General features: G+C 42.7%; 1 protein-coding gene across 1 annotated transcript in view; it reads left to right on the top strand.

Annotated features, from left to right (window-relative positions):
- Nucleotides 1-14,154, top strand: part of LOC146403653 (uncharacterized) — a 648,222-nt gene that overhangs the window by 112,713 nt on the left and 521,355 nt on the right. The window contains exon 3 of the mRNA XM_085024286.1: nucleotides 5,544-5,601. Within this exon, the coding sequence (XP_084880412.1) occupies nucleotides 5,544-5,601 (58 nt within the window). The remainder of the gene's footprint in view (nucleotides 1-5,543; nucleotides 5,602-14,154) is intronic.

Below are 14,154 nucleotides of genomic sequence, written 5' to 3'. Positions count from 1 at the left end.
CATAAATCCCCTGCTAGAACAGGAAATCATCAAAATGAGTTTCCTGGAAACATCAAGTGAACAAATGTGAAAGTATTTTTCCCACATGCAATTCCTGGTCCTCCAAAACAAAAACAAAAATAAACAACTCCTTTAGTGCATATTGTAAAAAATGTAATTAGCCTGTGAATCTATCGTTTACTAATCAGTTGTGTCCTAAGAGCATGAAGTGAACTGGCACAGCACTGAGACCTTTTACCAGTGCACTGTTTTAATCTATTACCTGGGAGGTCCTGGTGTTGGGTCTTGTTCAGATATGAGTCCTTTCAGGAGTTGCTCTTGGCTCAGTAATGGGGGAAGGAGATACATTATTTTGTGAATCTAAAGAACCTTTTTTTCAGTGTTGATAAGCATTTGATTCTTTCGTTGTTATTGCTGCAGCTATTGAGTCTCGGATTAGAAAGAATCAAACTCTTAATTCTCTGAGACATATTATACAACCTGAGTGTTCCATATCCTCAGAAGCACTGGGATTCAATATCGGTGTTATTACTGAAGGCATATTTACTGTAGACTCATACCTGCCCTCATCCCTCTGCCCCAGGTTAAACCATCCTTTACATAGCTGCCTCCATAATACATTTTCAAAGACCATGGTTCAATCATGTATTTTTCTTTCCCATATCAAAATCTTTCAAAGCCTTCACCATATTATAGATATAATTAATTTAACTCATAATCCAAAAAACACCCCACATATATGAGACGTGTCAGACATAGTTGAATTTAATGACCCATCAATGAATAAGTTGGACGCCATCCTTGTCACAAAGGAGCTTTTACTGTAATAGAATGGATATGTTGAACTAAGTGGCAACAATAATAATAATAATGACAAGAAATTATTATTGCATTAGAAGTAATAGACAACCTCCTCTAAATCTAACTATAGTAGACATGGAAAAATACATAGAGGTAGAACAAATTCAATGGAACTTAATACAGTTATTGTAAAGGAGCTTGTGGTAATGGAGAGCAATATTACTTCTGCTAATTACTAGCTCTTTAACTATCTCTTGTTGCATACAAATAAAATGCCACAGAATGTGGTGATGTTAAACCAACAGTTTATTTGTTCTCGGTTCTTTGGAGCAGCCATTAGGGCTGAGCTCAGATGAAGTGTTCTCCTTCTGACCTTGTCTGGGGTCACTCATGAGACAGATGTCTGGCAGCTCAGACTGGAAACCCCAGGTAAACTCATGCACACACCTGGCTATCTGAGCTGGCATCAAGGCTGTAAGTAAGCTTAATATGCCAGCACTTCTGCTGCTTCTGTGGGACAAAGCAAGTCACAGACTCAGTCCAGTTTCAGAGAGTGGGAAAATAGGTTACACTTCTGAATGGAAAGAGCTGGAAAGGATGGAAAGACTCTGTTTAATCTACCACACTTTAGAAAAGACTATTCTCTCTGAATCTTAACTTCCTCAAATATAGCATGAAGAAGTTGCAGCTACTTGTTATGATCCGATCAGGCAAGTAATTTGAAATATCTGATATGTAGTTTATACTCAAATAATGATATGTCAGTCTCCCTACCTCCTCCTGTTTACTAAGAAAGTATTGCTCTGTACCTATGAGGAATACAATGATGAAGAAAATAAGGTCTTTTTCCGTAAGAATCTTTTAACCGAAGAGGTTGACATTCAAATATCATTCACTAGTAAATGACATGAGAAAAGTAAAACTTGCAAGTCACTTAAGAAGTCAGTGTCCTCCTGTAGCTTGTTTTATTAATTTAATTTCTAATGTATGTCTATGTTTCCATTCATAATTTGATGCTATCAGATCTTTACAAGGAGCGGCCCTGTCTTCAGAGCTTCATTTAGCACTCCTTCACTTTCTCACTAGCAAACATTTGCTGAGCACACACCTGGTGATATTATGCAAGAGGCTGGTGACAGGAAGATGAGTTGACTATGGTCAATGATCTTAAAGAAGAGCTTGGTCTTGGATACGGAGGCAGGAGCAGGGTAAAGACGATACTAGGGGCTGTTAAGAGCTTACTGGAAGAATGTACATAGTTTTTCTAAATAAGATAATCTCCATCCAACCCCAGTGGGTGACACCTGGATTTACTCTTGGTGGAATTTAGTTGGGCAAAGAAGAAGGAATTTGGGTAAGAGCACACTAGGCAGCTGTAAGTGCATGAAAACAGCAATCTGAGGCTATGGCTGTTCCGTAAGAGCCACCAGTTCAGTTAGGTGATGAACTGGAGCAGGAAAGTAGGTGTGAGAGCTGCATCTAGAAGAAGAGCGTGAACCACGTGGCCTGGAAGGCCCAACTAAGGCATGTGGATTTTATTTTGGAAGAAGAGTTTAGGTCCCCCTCATCCATTGCAATTCTTTTTCTTTTCTTTTCTTTTTTTTTTTTTTTTTTTTTTTTTTTGTCTTTTTGCTATTTCTTTGGGCCACTTCCATGGCATGTGGAGGTTCCCAGGCTAGGGGTCGAATCGGAGCTGTAGCCACCGGCCTATGCCAGAGCCACAGCAACGCGGGATCCGAGCCGCGTCTGCAACCTACACCACAGCTCACGGCAACGCCGGATCGTTAACCCACTGAGCAAGGGCAGGGACCGAACCCGCAACCTCATGGTTCCTAGTCGGATTCATTAACCACTGCGCCACGACGGGAACTCCCATTGCAATTCTTTATCAATGTCTTTCACAAAACCAGGCAAAGATCAACATTTTCACTAATTCTAGGAAAACATGAGCGTGCTCCTTGGAAATGCTGATAGAATTGAACTTCGTATGTCATACCCCCAATTTTCTTTTCTCCCTTTCTCCCGTATTCCCTTGCCTCCTTCTCAGGACCCTACGTCCCCACTTCTTCCCTTCCCACAACATGTTCCGAGTTCACCGTGTCATGGGCTGCTAAGCACAACTTCCTGATGAGTGTCTAGGGCTCTGGTCGTCCAAATCAATCCAGCCTTGTCAAATCTTTCTCCCTTTGCAGAGACGTTCTATCAGAGATGCTCACTGCCTTCTCGGCACTAAACGGCCATCATATTCTATGAGACTCAGTGCAAAGTGTGTTTTGTTCTATGACTGTTATTCTGGTTCTCCAGAATGTGAACCACATCTCACTCTCATTCAACACCTCTGCATGTGCTTCTGTAAGTATAGTTTCACATGATCATGGTTCTAGCAGAGGGCCTGGGGTTCTGTGGGTGAACCCCCAGCACACAGACACACACACAGACACACCCACACATTCAAACAAGTACCCAGGTGTGCAGACCCACACACCAGTGTGCAGATGCTCTAAGATCAAGTTTCACTAGTCACTGTGAGATCTGGCATTATGAGTGAAACAACCTCTTTTATTTTTTCATCTACGGAGGAAGAGAAGTTGAAATAGTGAGCTCTCCACCCTCAAAATCAGCGATCCCGTACGTGAGACATCATGCAACATGTCCTTTAAGCCATACGCCTACAACTGCTGACCTCCCCTGATATCCTCAAAGGGATTAACATTTCCATGTGAGAATACTAATAGGAAAAATAATCGAGGAATACCAAAATATCTGCGAGACCCAAGTGTGTAGAGGTGACTGTTTCCCAGGAAGAAATTGTCGTCGTGGCGGCTCTGAGTCAGTTTCAGAAGGTGATTAACATGACGACTGGGAGGGAGACACAGCACACTAATTAGAACGCCCTCTGCTCAGCTAATTCTCTTTTGAGCTTTCCTTTTCCCATGTAAGAATCTACTTTTTAAAAGCTGCTAAGAACTGAGTTGTGACTTGGACTGGCACGTACTTTTATTGTCCTGAATGGTGGCTAATTGAGAGATACACTGTTTCACACGGCTTGTGACAATTACTGACTCTGAGGCTCATCTCTTTCTGCCATCTGACTCTTTATGAAAATTTGGGGTCTCATAGAATATGTGTTACTGTTTATTTTTCCAGGTGAGATGTTAAGTTTAAAAAGACACCTTTAAGGAGTTCCCGTCATGGTTCAGCAGTTAACGAACCCAACTAGCATCCGTGAGGATGCGGGTTCGATCCCTGGCCTCGCTCAGTGGGTTAAGGATCTGGCATTACCATGTGCTGTGCTGTAGGTCACAGATGTGGCTCAGATCTGGCGTTGCTTTGATGTAGGCAGGCAGCTGTAGCTCCGATTGAACCCCTAACCTGGGAACCTCCATGTGCCGTGGGTGAGGCCCTAAGAAGACAAAAGACAAAAAAAAAAAAGACGTCTTTAGGTAGCCAGACCTTGCCGGCCCTCTGCCCATGGTTATTGCCTTTTCTTTCTCCCATGGTGATTGTTTTGAAACCAGTCAATTCACAATTACAGTTTTATTTTAATGTACCTTTTAGGGGAAACAAAAGAATAGATTTTTGGAGTTATTTAGCTGAAGTTTTAAATCCCCTCCCAATTCTTTACTAATTCTGTTAACCTTGGGAGAATTTTGAGGATTTCTAGTCTTTATTGTCTCCATCTATTCATATCCACCTCAGAGATTTATTGTGAAAATGAAATGAAAGGCTGATATAATACATTTATCATATCCTCTGGCACACAGTTGCAACTCACAGACATTTTTGTCTTTAAAATTCATATTTCCCCAGGAACATATGGGTAATTAAATTGACCCAGCCACAAAAACAATATTATCAATGAATGCTTTACCTAATAATGCATGTATTTACATGGCCTAGAATAACCACAATCAGAGCTCTTTTTGTCATTTCATTCATTTGTGAGTTTATTTGAATGGAATTTAAGATAAAGAATGATCACTGAACAATTTTTTTTAAAAAGCCTAATGAGTGAAAACAGCCAGGATCCAGAAAAATGGATGACAATAATGAGGCAAGGTCAGATCAAGGACAGGAACTCAAGAATCATTACCCTTCACCCAGAATCTTTCTTTTTTTTTTTTTTTTTTATCTTCTGTTGTTGTTGTTGCTATTTCTTGGGCCGCTCCCGCGGCATATGGAGGTTCCCAGGCTAGGGGTTGAATCGGAGCTGTAGCCACGGGCCTACGCCAGAGCCACAGCAACGCGGGATCCGAGCCGCGTCTGCAACCTACACCACAGCTCACGGCAACGACGGATCGTCAACCCACTGAGCAAGGGCAGGGACCGAACCCGCAACCTCATGGTTCCTAGTCGGATTTGTTAACCACTGCGCCACGACGGGAACTCCAGAATCTTTCGGTTTTACTGCACTGGCACTGCCACTAGATTAAGCATATCTGGGGCCAGGATGGGAGAAAAACCAAGTACTGGGGAAGAGAATGGAGAAGAGCAGGGCTGTAGGAGGAAGGAAGATGCTGCTGCTCCAGCCTCTCCTCTCTTTTCCTCCTCTCAGTGTCTTGTTGAACACGCACCATCAGGCTTTCTCACGCCCTGAGTCCTCATTACTGGATGTGTTGGCAAGTACTCTGTTGCCTAGAAGCTAATGCTCGCCCTAACCCCCCTGTTCCAAGCCTGCCAGTGGACCTGAAAACACAGGCTCCCACTCACTCCTTTCTATACCATGCCTTGTTCTCTTACAGAACCCACTGGACTCTGTGCCCCTGTCCCCACTGCACTGTGACCTTCTCTGCAGGAAGGGTGAGTCCATGGCAGTGCCCAGCTCCTAGTAGGAGACCGCTTATATTTATTAAAGGAACGAATGAGTCAAAACTGAATGAATGAGTTAAAACTGAATGAATGAACAAATGCTTTAAGAGCAATGAAATGATCTTTAAGGAAATTTCACCTCTAATATTTTATAATTCTACTTTCCCTTCTTTGGGTAGACCTATACTTACAACATGGTGAATTTTCTTCTGATCTGAGGAATTGGGTAATGTAATTCTTATTTTATCTATGAATAAAGAAAGCCTCAGAAAAGGTAAACAAATGAGGCAAGGTCAGGTACAGAAAGTCTACCTGCCTCTGCTCTTATTCCTTTTGTTGGCTTTTCCACGCTGCCCGGTCTGGTGGAATATCCAAGTCACTTTGCAGTTTGTGAAGCTACATTGCAAGGCACTTTCTGATGCTCCAGAGGTATGAAGAGCCTCGTCCTTTGCCTGACAAAATTGGCACAAATGATCAATAATTTGGGAATGTTTTCTATCCATTGTGTGTTTTCATTTTGGAAGAGGATTTTTTCCCCCTCACCTCCTGTCCTTTTCTGTCTCCTGAGAATATCCGTATCCTTCTTAACAAGGGAGTGTAATTTAATTCTCAATGGGAAAAGTCCTGAAGAGAAGCCCAGGACACTAACAAGGAATGTGACCCTAATCAGCAAAGACAAATTCCTACATGCACAGAGAAGCAACTCTCTCCTTCTAACCCTTTATGCTGATTCCACCTGCTTCCCCCTGTGTCTCACGAACCACCACCGATCCTGTGGGGCTGTTTTCACACGGTCCATTTCTTCTCAGGGTGCCCACATCCCTCTGCTCCCTCTTCCTTACCTTGATGATTCTCAGTCATCCCTTTAGTCTCAGCTTTGACTTTATCTTCTCCGCGAAGTATTTTCTAGCTTCCCCATGGCTGAATTAGTTCTCTTATGTGTCCTTGAATACCTCTGTATGTCTATTTTTCCATTTGCCGTATTCCGTTATTACTATCTATGAGTCTGTATCTACCACTAGACTGAGACTTCTTAAGAAATGTGGATGTATTCTTGCCTGTATTCTCAGAGACATTTTTAATGCCCAGGACACATTGGGTGTTGGAAAAATGCTTGTGAAGGAGAGGAAAGTAGGAGGGGAGAAAGTGAACAAGTGGGAAAATACATCACAGAGTGACAGCAAAAATCCTAAGCTCATGGAGACTCCTGTCTCAACAGCTAACTCCATTCCCATGATGCTTTGACAGAATCCATTCGTAACTTGAACCAGAGTTTATCTCCCTGAAACGTAAACACCTTGGTCCTATTTCAGGAAGTTCCCAGGCTAAGGATTTAATCGAAGCTGCAGCTGCTGGCCTACACCACAGCCACAGCAATGCAGGATCTGAGCTGCATCTGCAACCAAAGCCATAGCTCACGGCAATGCCAGATCCTTAACCCACTGATCGAGGCCAGGGATCAAACCCTCATCCTCATGGATGCTAGTCGGGTTCTTAACCCACTGAACCACAATGGGAACTTCCCAGAGAACGGCTCTTTGGCTCTCTAATAACTTGGTCAAGTACAGAATGGCATCATTCGTGTCTAATCCAAGGCGCATCCAATAGTCCCATCAGCGTGAGGAGCATGAGGCACACACAGTGAAATTTGATTTCAGTGTTAATTGAACACAAATTTGTCTCTAGGAATTGGGACACAGTATTAAAATAAATGCCCCATTTCCTCTCCAGCCCTAGTGAAATGGTCCAATAATAAACGCATGGAGAAAAGCTCTGTGTCTTGGATGAACATCTATTCTATTAAATTGAGAAATAGCCATGGAGCGTCTACCATGTGTTCTATATTGTGCTCAGAACATAAGGACAAGGCCTTCTCTCTGAAGAAGAATATTCAGCTCTTCAATTCCTCTTCCATTTTTATTTCAGTGTCATAATTTGTGTTCTCAGTTAGTTAGATGATCATAAATTGGTCTAGGGAAGTGAGCATTTTATACATTAGGCCTCAAAAATATTTACTGAAAGAATGAATCCCAAATATAAAAGTATTTAATGGCTGTTCAAGTGATTATACTGGTATAACATCCATCCTAGACCGTGCTGTACTTTGGGGGGGTACTTAGTGTCTTACACAAACTGATGTTGGTCATGATGCTGCTAAGTGACTCTAATTATATCATAAAATGACATTTTCTTTCATAGCAATATGTTTTTGTTTCAAGTATTGTTACTGACACATCCATTTTTAAAATTTTCCCTTCATCCTCCAAGTAAACACTGAGATGGAGGCGATTTCGGAACTTTGCTGCTTTAGAAACGGATTCACCAAGCCGGTTTCTGAAGGCCATCAGTACTAGCATGTAGCAGGAATAAGCTTCAATCTAAAAGCAATTTTCTTTTTTGTCCTTCAAATCAAAAAATTACTCAACTTCAGAATTTGAATAACTCTAAGGGAAGTATTTTAAATGTGGCAAATTCATGGGGGAAAGCAAACAAACATTTGGGCAGACCTGTCTTCCTCCTCCTCCTACTGTGCGAAAGTGACAGCTCTGCTCTGCAACCTGTTCGCTGTAGTTAAAAGACAAGCATCCCACCTGAATGGTCCAGAGTGCACAGTGTATAGCCAGACTGCCAGGATTCAACCACAAATCTGCCATCCACTAGTACTCGCTAGTTATGTGCTCTCACACAGGTTGCCTAATCAATCGGTGCCTCGGATTTCCACCCGTGAAGTGGGGGGATTAGAGTACCTATTATAGGTCCTTGTGGAGATTAAATGGTTAACCACATAAAGGGTTTAGAGGATTGGCCCATAATTAGCACAATGTTAAGAGTTAAATAACAGTGACTGCTAGTTTTTAAGAAACCCTGAAATTCTGACTTTCATGATATAAAGCACATTGAAAAGAAGTAGTTGAAAGACAGTGGGACTCAGGAAACGAGGCACTAATTCTAGTTCTGCCACTGCTAAGCCACAGACTCTTCACCTTTCACTCCCTTTCCCCATAAGATAAAAGTAACGGCTTTGGACAGAATGCCTTCTGGGAAACTGAAACCTAGAGACTAAGAGCATGGGTTATGGAGTCAGACAGACTCAGATGGAAACGCCAACACAGTTGTCTGATCCTGAACATCTGTCTTACCCGACAGTAAAAAGGAAAGTGCCTACTCATGGTGGATGGTAGTGATGTAATGGGATCATCCAGTTAAAGTAATTATCATCATCCATCACATTGCAATTTAATGACTGTGCGTTATCATCATCATTATTGATATCAGCTAGAGATTTGATTTCAATAAAATTATATCATGTCAGGGATTATAATCCTTTTGTAAAGGGTTAAGTCAAATCAGTAGTCAAAAGGGAGAAAAGAAACGGTTGTAAATTGTACAAATTGACATTCCATACTGGAAAGATTCTGATTGATGTGTCCTATTCTTAAACACCACTCACCTGAATCTCCACATTGCTCATTGCACGTTCCTGTATGAGTGCCCATCCCATACCAGATACCAGATCTGGGAAAATGCAGAGAGAGAGTGAAAGGAAAAGGGAACTGGATATATATATATATAGATAGATAGATATGCCATGACAGTCTTCATGGTTTCACTTTGGAATGTCAACTTGATCGTTTTGGGATTAGAAGGTACCTTCTAGTTAGAGTTAGACAGAGTAGATGCAGGAGCAACTATGTATTATCGACACATCTTAAGACATATCCTTGAGCCTCCATAACTTGTACTTCCCAGTATCTATCTTGTAGACTCACCATAATTGTCAAGCATGGAGCCACTTCATTTCTGGACTTCACTTTGAAAGTGGAATTCAAACCCCCCTTTAAGAAGTGTACATGAAAAACGTGGTTCGGTGCCAGCCAGTACGCTCCCACTGGATTATGTGTGGTGGTTGTGAGGCTTAACCTGGTCTTCAGATGTTCTGATCAATATGTGATATGATACATCTGGAGATGCGAGTAAGTAAACAGACATGTTCCCCACATTTTCTGTGACTTCAACCTGTAAACGTCTATAATTGCACACTTTATAAATACTGGGAGGGGATTTGAATACAGGATGAGAAAATATGCAAGAAAGATTGAATTTAAATGGGAAGGGGTTTCATGTGAAAAGTTTACTTTGAGTCAGTGCTATGTGGACTGAGATCTGAAGGATGAATCATAATTAGAAGTAGGAGGAAGTAGTCGGATCTTTCCAAGGATAAGTACAAACCCAGGTATCTGAGAGTGTGGCTCCTTGGATAAATTGAGAGAAAGCCGGTATGGCTGCGGAAGGGTGAGGCTGACGACAGCACCTGATGGCATCGAGGAAGTAGACAGGGTTGAGCCCGCAGGACCTCGCAGGCCATGCTGAGTATTTGTAATTTTGTCATCCTACTCACCTATTAGGAAGTACTATTTGGTGCTAATTCATTGTGAAAGAATCACTGGAAATGGATTTTGTTTAGAATGCAGTGACTCCTGAGAGCACATTTAAGCTGTTCTGCAGGCTGCAGGCAGTAGCTCTCAACACCTGTTTTGATATCTTTCAAGGCCAAAATTGTCTTGGCCAATATTTTATTTATGTTACAAAACCATAGAATCTTATAGGGACATGAATTCTGTCCGTTGAAGAAAATTTAAAGTGTATTCCCATAGAAAGACACCCACCGTGGTCCAACTTTTAGAAAAGCATTGCAATAGCTTATTCAGTTATGAGCACTGATGGGGCTAAATAGAGAAGCTTTTTCAGCATGTTTAGTTTGCAAAGTATTTGGATCATTTATTACACATCTGCTATCTACCAACCAATTCTCTAAGTCCCGGGGAAAGAAACAAACCATAACAAAAATAATGCAGCCACTGCTAACTTTGTCAGAATTAAAAATGTTTGGTCTAGGAGAAATTCTACGGAAAAAAAACAAAGAGAATGATTGACAGAAAGTATTTGTAAAACATTTATGTGATAAAGTACTTGTATCCAGAATACATAATAAACTCTAACAACTCAATAAGACAAAAATTCTAGTTGAAAAAAAAATTGGACAAAATATTTGTATATTCATTTCGCCAAAGAAAACATGCAAGTAGTATATATGCAAATAAAAATACATGTTGTCGGAGTTCCCGTCGTGGCGCAGTGGTTAACGAATCCGACTAGGAACCATGAGGTTGCGGGTTTGATCCCTGGCCTCAATCAGTGGGTTAAGGATCTGGCATTGCCGTGAGCTGTGGTGTAGGTCGCAGACGTGGCTCGGATCCCACGTTGCTGTGGCTCTGGCGTAGGCCGGTGGCTACAGCTCCAATTAGACCCCTAGCCTGGGAACCTCCATATGCCGTGGGAGCAGCCCTAGAAAAGGCAAAAAGACAAAAAAACAAAAAAAAAAACAAAAAAAACATGCTGTCACTCTTCATGAGGAAAATCACATTAAAACCACAATGAGGTAGTGTAGCACATTCAAGATGGCTAAAGCTGAACAAGATTCTGAGTTCCAGTGTTGTGGAGGAGGCTGATTAATTGGACCTCTAGTATATTGCAGGTGGGGATGCAGAATGGCACACCTCTTTGGAAAATAGTTGATAGTTTCCGGTAAAGTTAAATATATATGACTCCAAAACCCTGCTTCTAGGTGTTCCGTCACGTGCTCACACAAAGACTTGTCCCCAAATGACCATAGCAGCTTTACTCACCATTGCCAAAGATGTTAGGCAAAATCTGAATCACCATTGGTTAGCTGGTAACTAACTGGGTAACCAAATTGTGACACATCCACACGATTGAATACTTAGTCATAGAAGGGGACACACTCCTGATATATCTATAGCATGGATGAATCTCACAAGCATTATGCTAAATAAAAGAAGCCAGGCACAAACATTTACTGTAAGATTCCATGTATATGAAGTTCTAGAAAAGGCAACATTATAGAAAAAAAATCATTATTTGCCAAGAACTTTTAGGGGTAGTGGAAATGTCCTATATGACGACTATGGTGGTGGCTAAACTATTACATACATTTGTAAAAACTCGTAAAAGTGTGCACTAAAATTGGGGAATCTTACGGCATATTAATTGCATTTTAATGAAGCTGATTAAAACAACATTAAAAATTAATGCATCCCCATTTACTCTTTGTGCTTATGACTAGTATACTGGGGGAGGTTTCAGGAAAGTAAATTCATTATGATGGCATGATAAGTGCTGCAGCAAAAGGCTGCGCAGAGCACTGTATGGACACTCAGTGGAGCAGGGCAGGAGGAAAGGGAGAGTCAGGGAGCACTTCCCAGAGCGTAGGGTCTGGACTCGGGAACCTCTGTGAATGAGGAGCCCTAAGCCTTGCGGAGAGAAGGACTAGGGCATTTCCAGCAGATGAGGCAATCTAGGTAAAGACTGGGGGGCATCTGGGGAGAGCTAAGATGACAAGGATTGGATGCTCGTCAAAGCGTAAAACTCCACTGTCAGCCCTGTGGGTAGTTGAGGCAGAAGGGAGCCAGCTCTTGGAGTGGGTGGATTAACAGCCCTGTCAAGGGTGTATTTTGTGAAGATTTAGACTGTCCTGGGCCTAAGAGGGAGATAATTGAAATGTGTTTCAGCAGGAGCAACAAATAAACAAAGGTACACCCTACATTTACAGCTGTGATGATCTGATCTACCTTCGGTTCGGTACTTATTTTTGAAACTCTTACGTTACCCAAGCACTGAGTCTTCCTTCCTTTCCTAAGCTGATGTGTGCAGGCGTCTGTGTTTAACAGCGTCCTAGTCCTGAAGACACGGAGGAGAATAATATCTCTCTCCGTTCTCTCAGAACGCGTTGTCTGCTGGGTGACAGGGAAGGAGCCACGTTGAGAGGCCACATGGATCTACTGTGACATCCCGCTTAGGTTCTGAGGTCACGGAGGGCACAGGTGTTGTTGTGGAATCTTGCACTGACGAGTGGGAGTACCTGTCTGGTGGGAAAGGATGGACTGGGGAGACATTTCCCGCAGATTCAAGGAAGTGAAGGACAGGGAAGCGAAAAGCCCAAATTCAGGGAACGTTGGAAATTGTTTCAGAGACTCTGAAGTCATTTGACAAGGCTGTAGTACAATAGGTCTGAAAATAGAAAAACCTAATCAGATGAAAGTTCAGTTTCAAATACTAAGATGCAGATTTTTGGGAGGTGGATATTTTCACGACCGAGCCAATTCGTCATAGCTGTATGCAGACAGGGTTATGCTGCCAGGAGCAGGCAGGGTGAGACTGGGGGTGTTGTCATGAAAAGGCACCTGTGCACGTGGCCAGATTGTTTTAAGGATGGGCCTGCATGATATCTGGTTTACGGGTATCTGGTTTATGAGTGCTTCCTAGAAGTCCCACAGACCAGGCCAGCATCATGGATGAAGAAATGTGGCAATAGTTGAGCCTGGGGAAGTGGTCAGAGGGCAGATCTTGAAAGTTTTTGCATCCATAACGGGAAATTGGAATTTTAGGCAATGAGGCTTCCCTACTCGGTATTTTCCCCGGAAGTGACGCCTCCGCAGAGGTGGAGAAAAGAGCACTCAGGAGTCTGGTGACCCGTACAAAGCAGCCTGATATACACTGAAAATTTCGGGAGTCTGGTGACCCCGTACAAAGCAGCCTGATATACACTGAAAATTTCTTTGGAAGCTGATGTTTCATCTCTAAAATGTGAGTTTTGTAGCTAATGATACATTGGTATTTATTTATTTTTTTGGGGGGGGTGCTTTTTGTCTTTTTAGGGCCACCCCCATGAAATACGGAGGTTCCCAGGCCAGGGGTCCAGTCGGAGCTATAGCTGCCGGCCTACGCCACAGCCACAGCAATGCTGGATCTGAGTTGTGTCTGTGACCTACACCACAGCCCACAGCAACGCTGCATCCTTAACCACTGAGCGAGGCCAGGGATCAAACCCATGTCCTCATGGATGCTAGTGGGGTTCGCTAACCACTGAGCCACGACGGGAGCTCCTGGTATTCATTTTGATAGCATCTGCCTCCCCCAAATCTTTAGGCGAAGTGGATAGCCCGGGCACCTGGCCCGTGTTTAGCAGTGCCCAGCTCCATGTCCCTCTAACATGCCCAAGACCACAGTGATGGGTGATGAGGGCCCACAAAAAGGCCTTACCCTCTACGAGCAGCACAAGGTTCACCCTCTCCTTTCGTGCGGAAATCAGTGGGCCTCAAGGAGTCCCACGACGTGACAGAATAACCACGGTGCACCCAAAGTTCACAAGGCGCTCATCCCTGCAGCTCCACGTTGAAATTAGCTCTGAACTTACTGTTAAATTAAACAGGGTCTGCATATTTAATGCTCTCGGATAACTTTACTGCTCTCTGGAGAGTTGCGGTATTAAAAAGCACCAAAATTACTCCTATCCATTAACGATACTATACTTAAAGTCTAGATAAATTATGGAGTGGTGTTTGGAGCCACTGTGGGAAGAGTCTGCGGTTGGTGAGCAAACGTGCTCATGATCTCGCCCTAGGTGAGTGGGGAAGTCACTTTATCCATCCGCAGTGAATCGCAGTGATGAGGACGAGAGCAATA

Source organism: Sus scrofa, chromosome 4 (genome assembly GCF_054392235.1).
Source record: "Sus scrofa isolate SSC_HxYL_T2T_F1_AM1 chromosome 4, Sscrofa_HxYL_maternal_Yorkshire_Landrace_v2.0, whole genome shotgun sequence".
NCBI classification, from domain to species: Eukaryota; Metazoa; Chordata; class Mammalia; order Artiodactyla; family Suidae; genus Sus; species Sus scrofa.
This window is presented reverse-complemented; position numbering and strand designations above follow the sequence as displayed.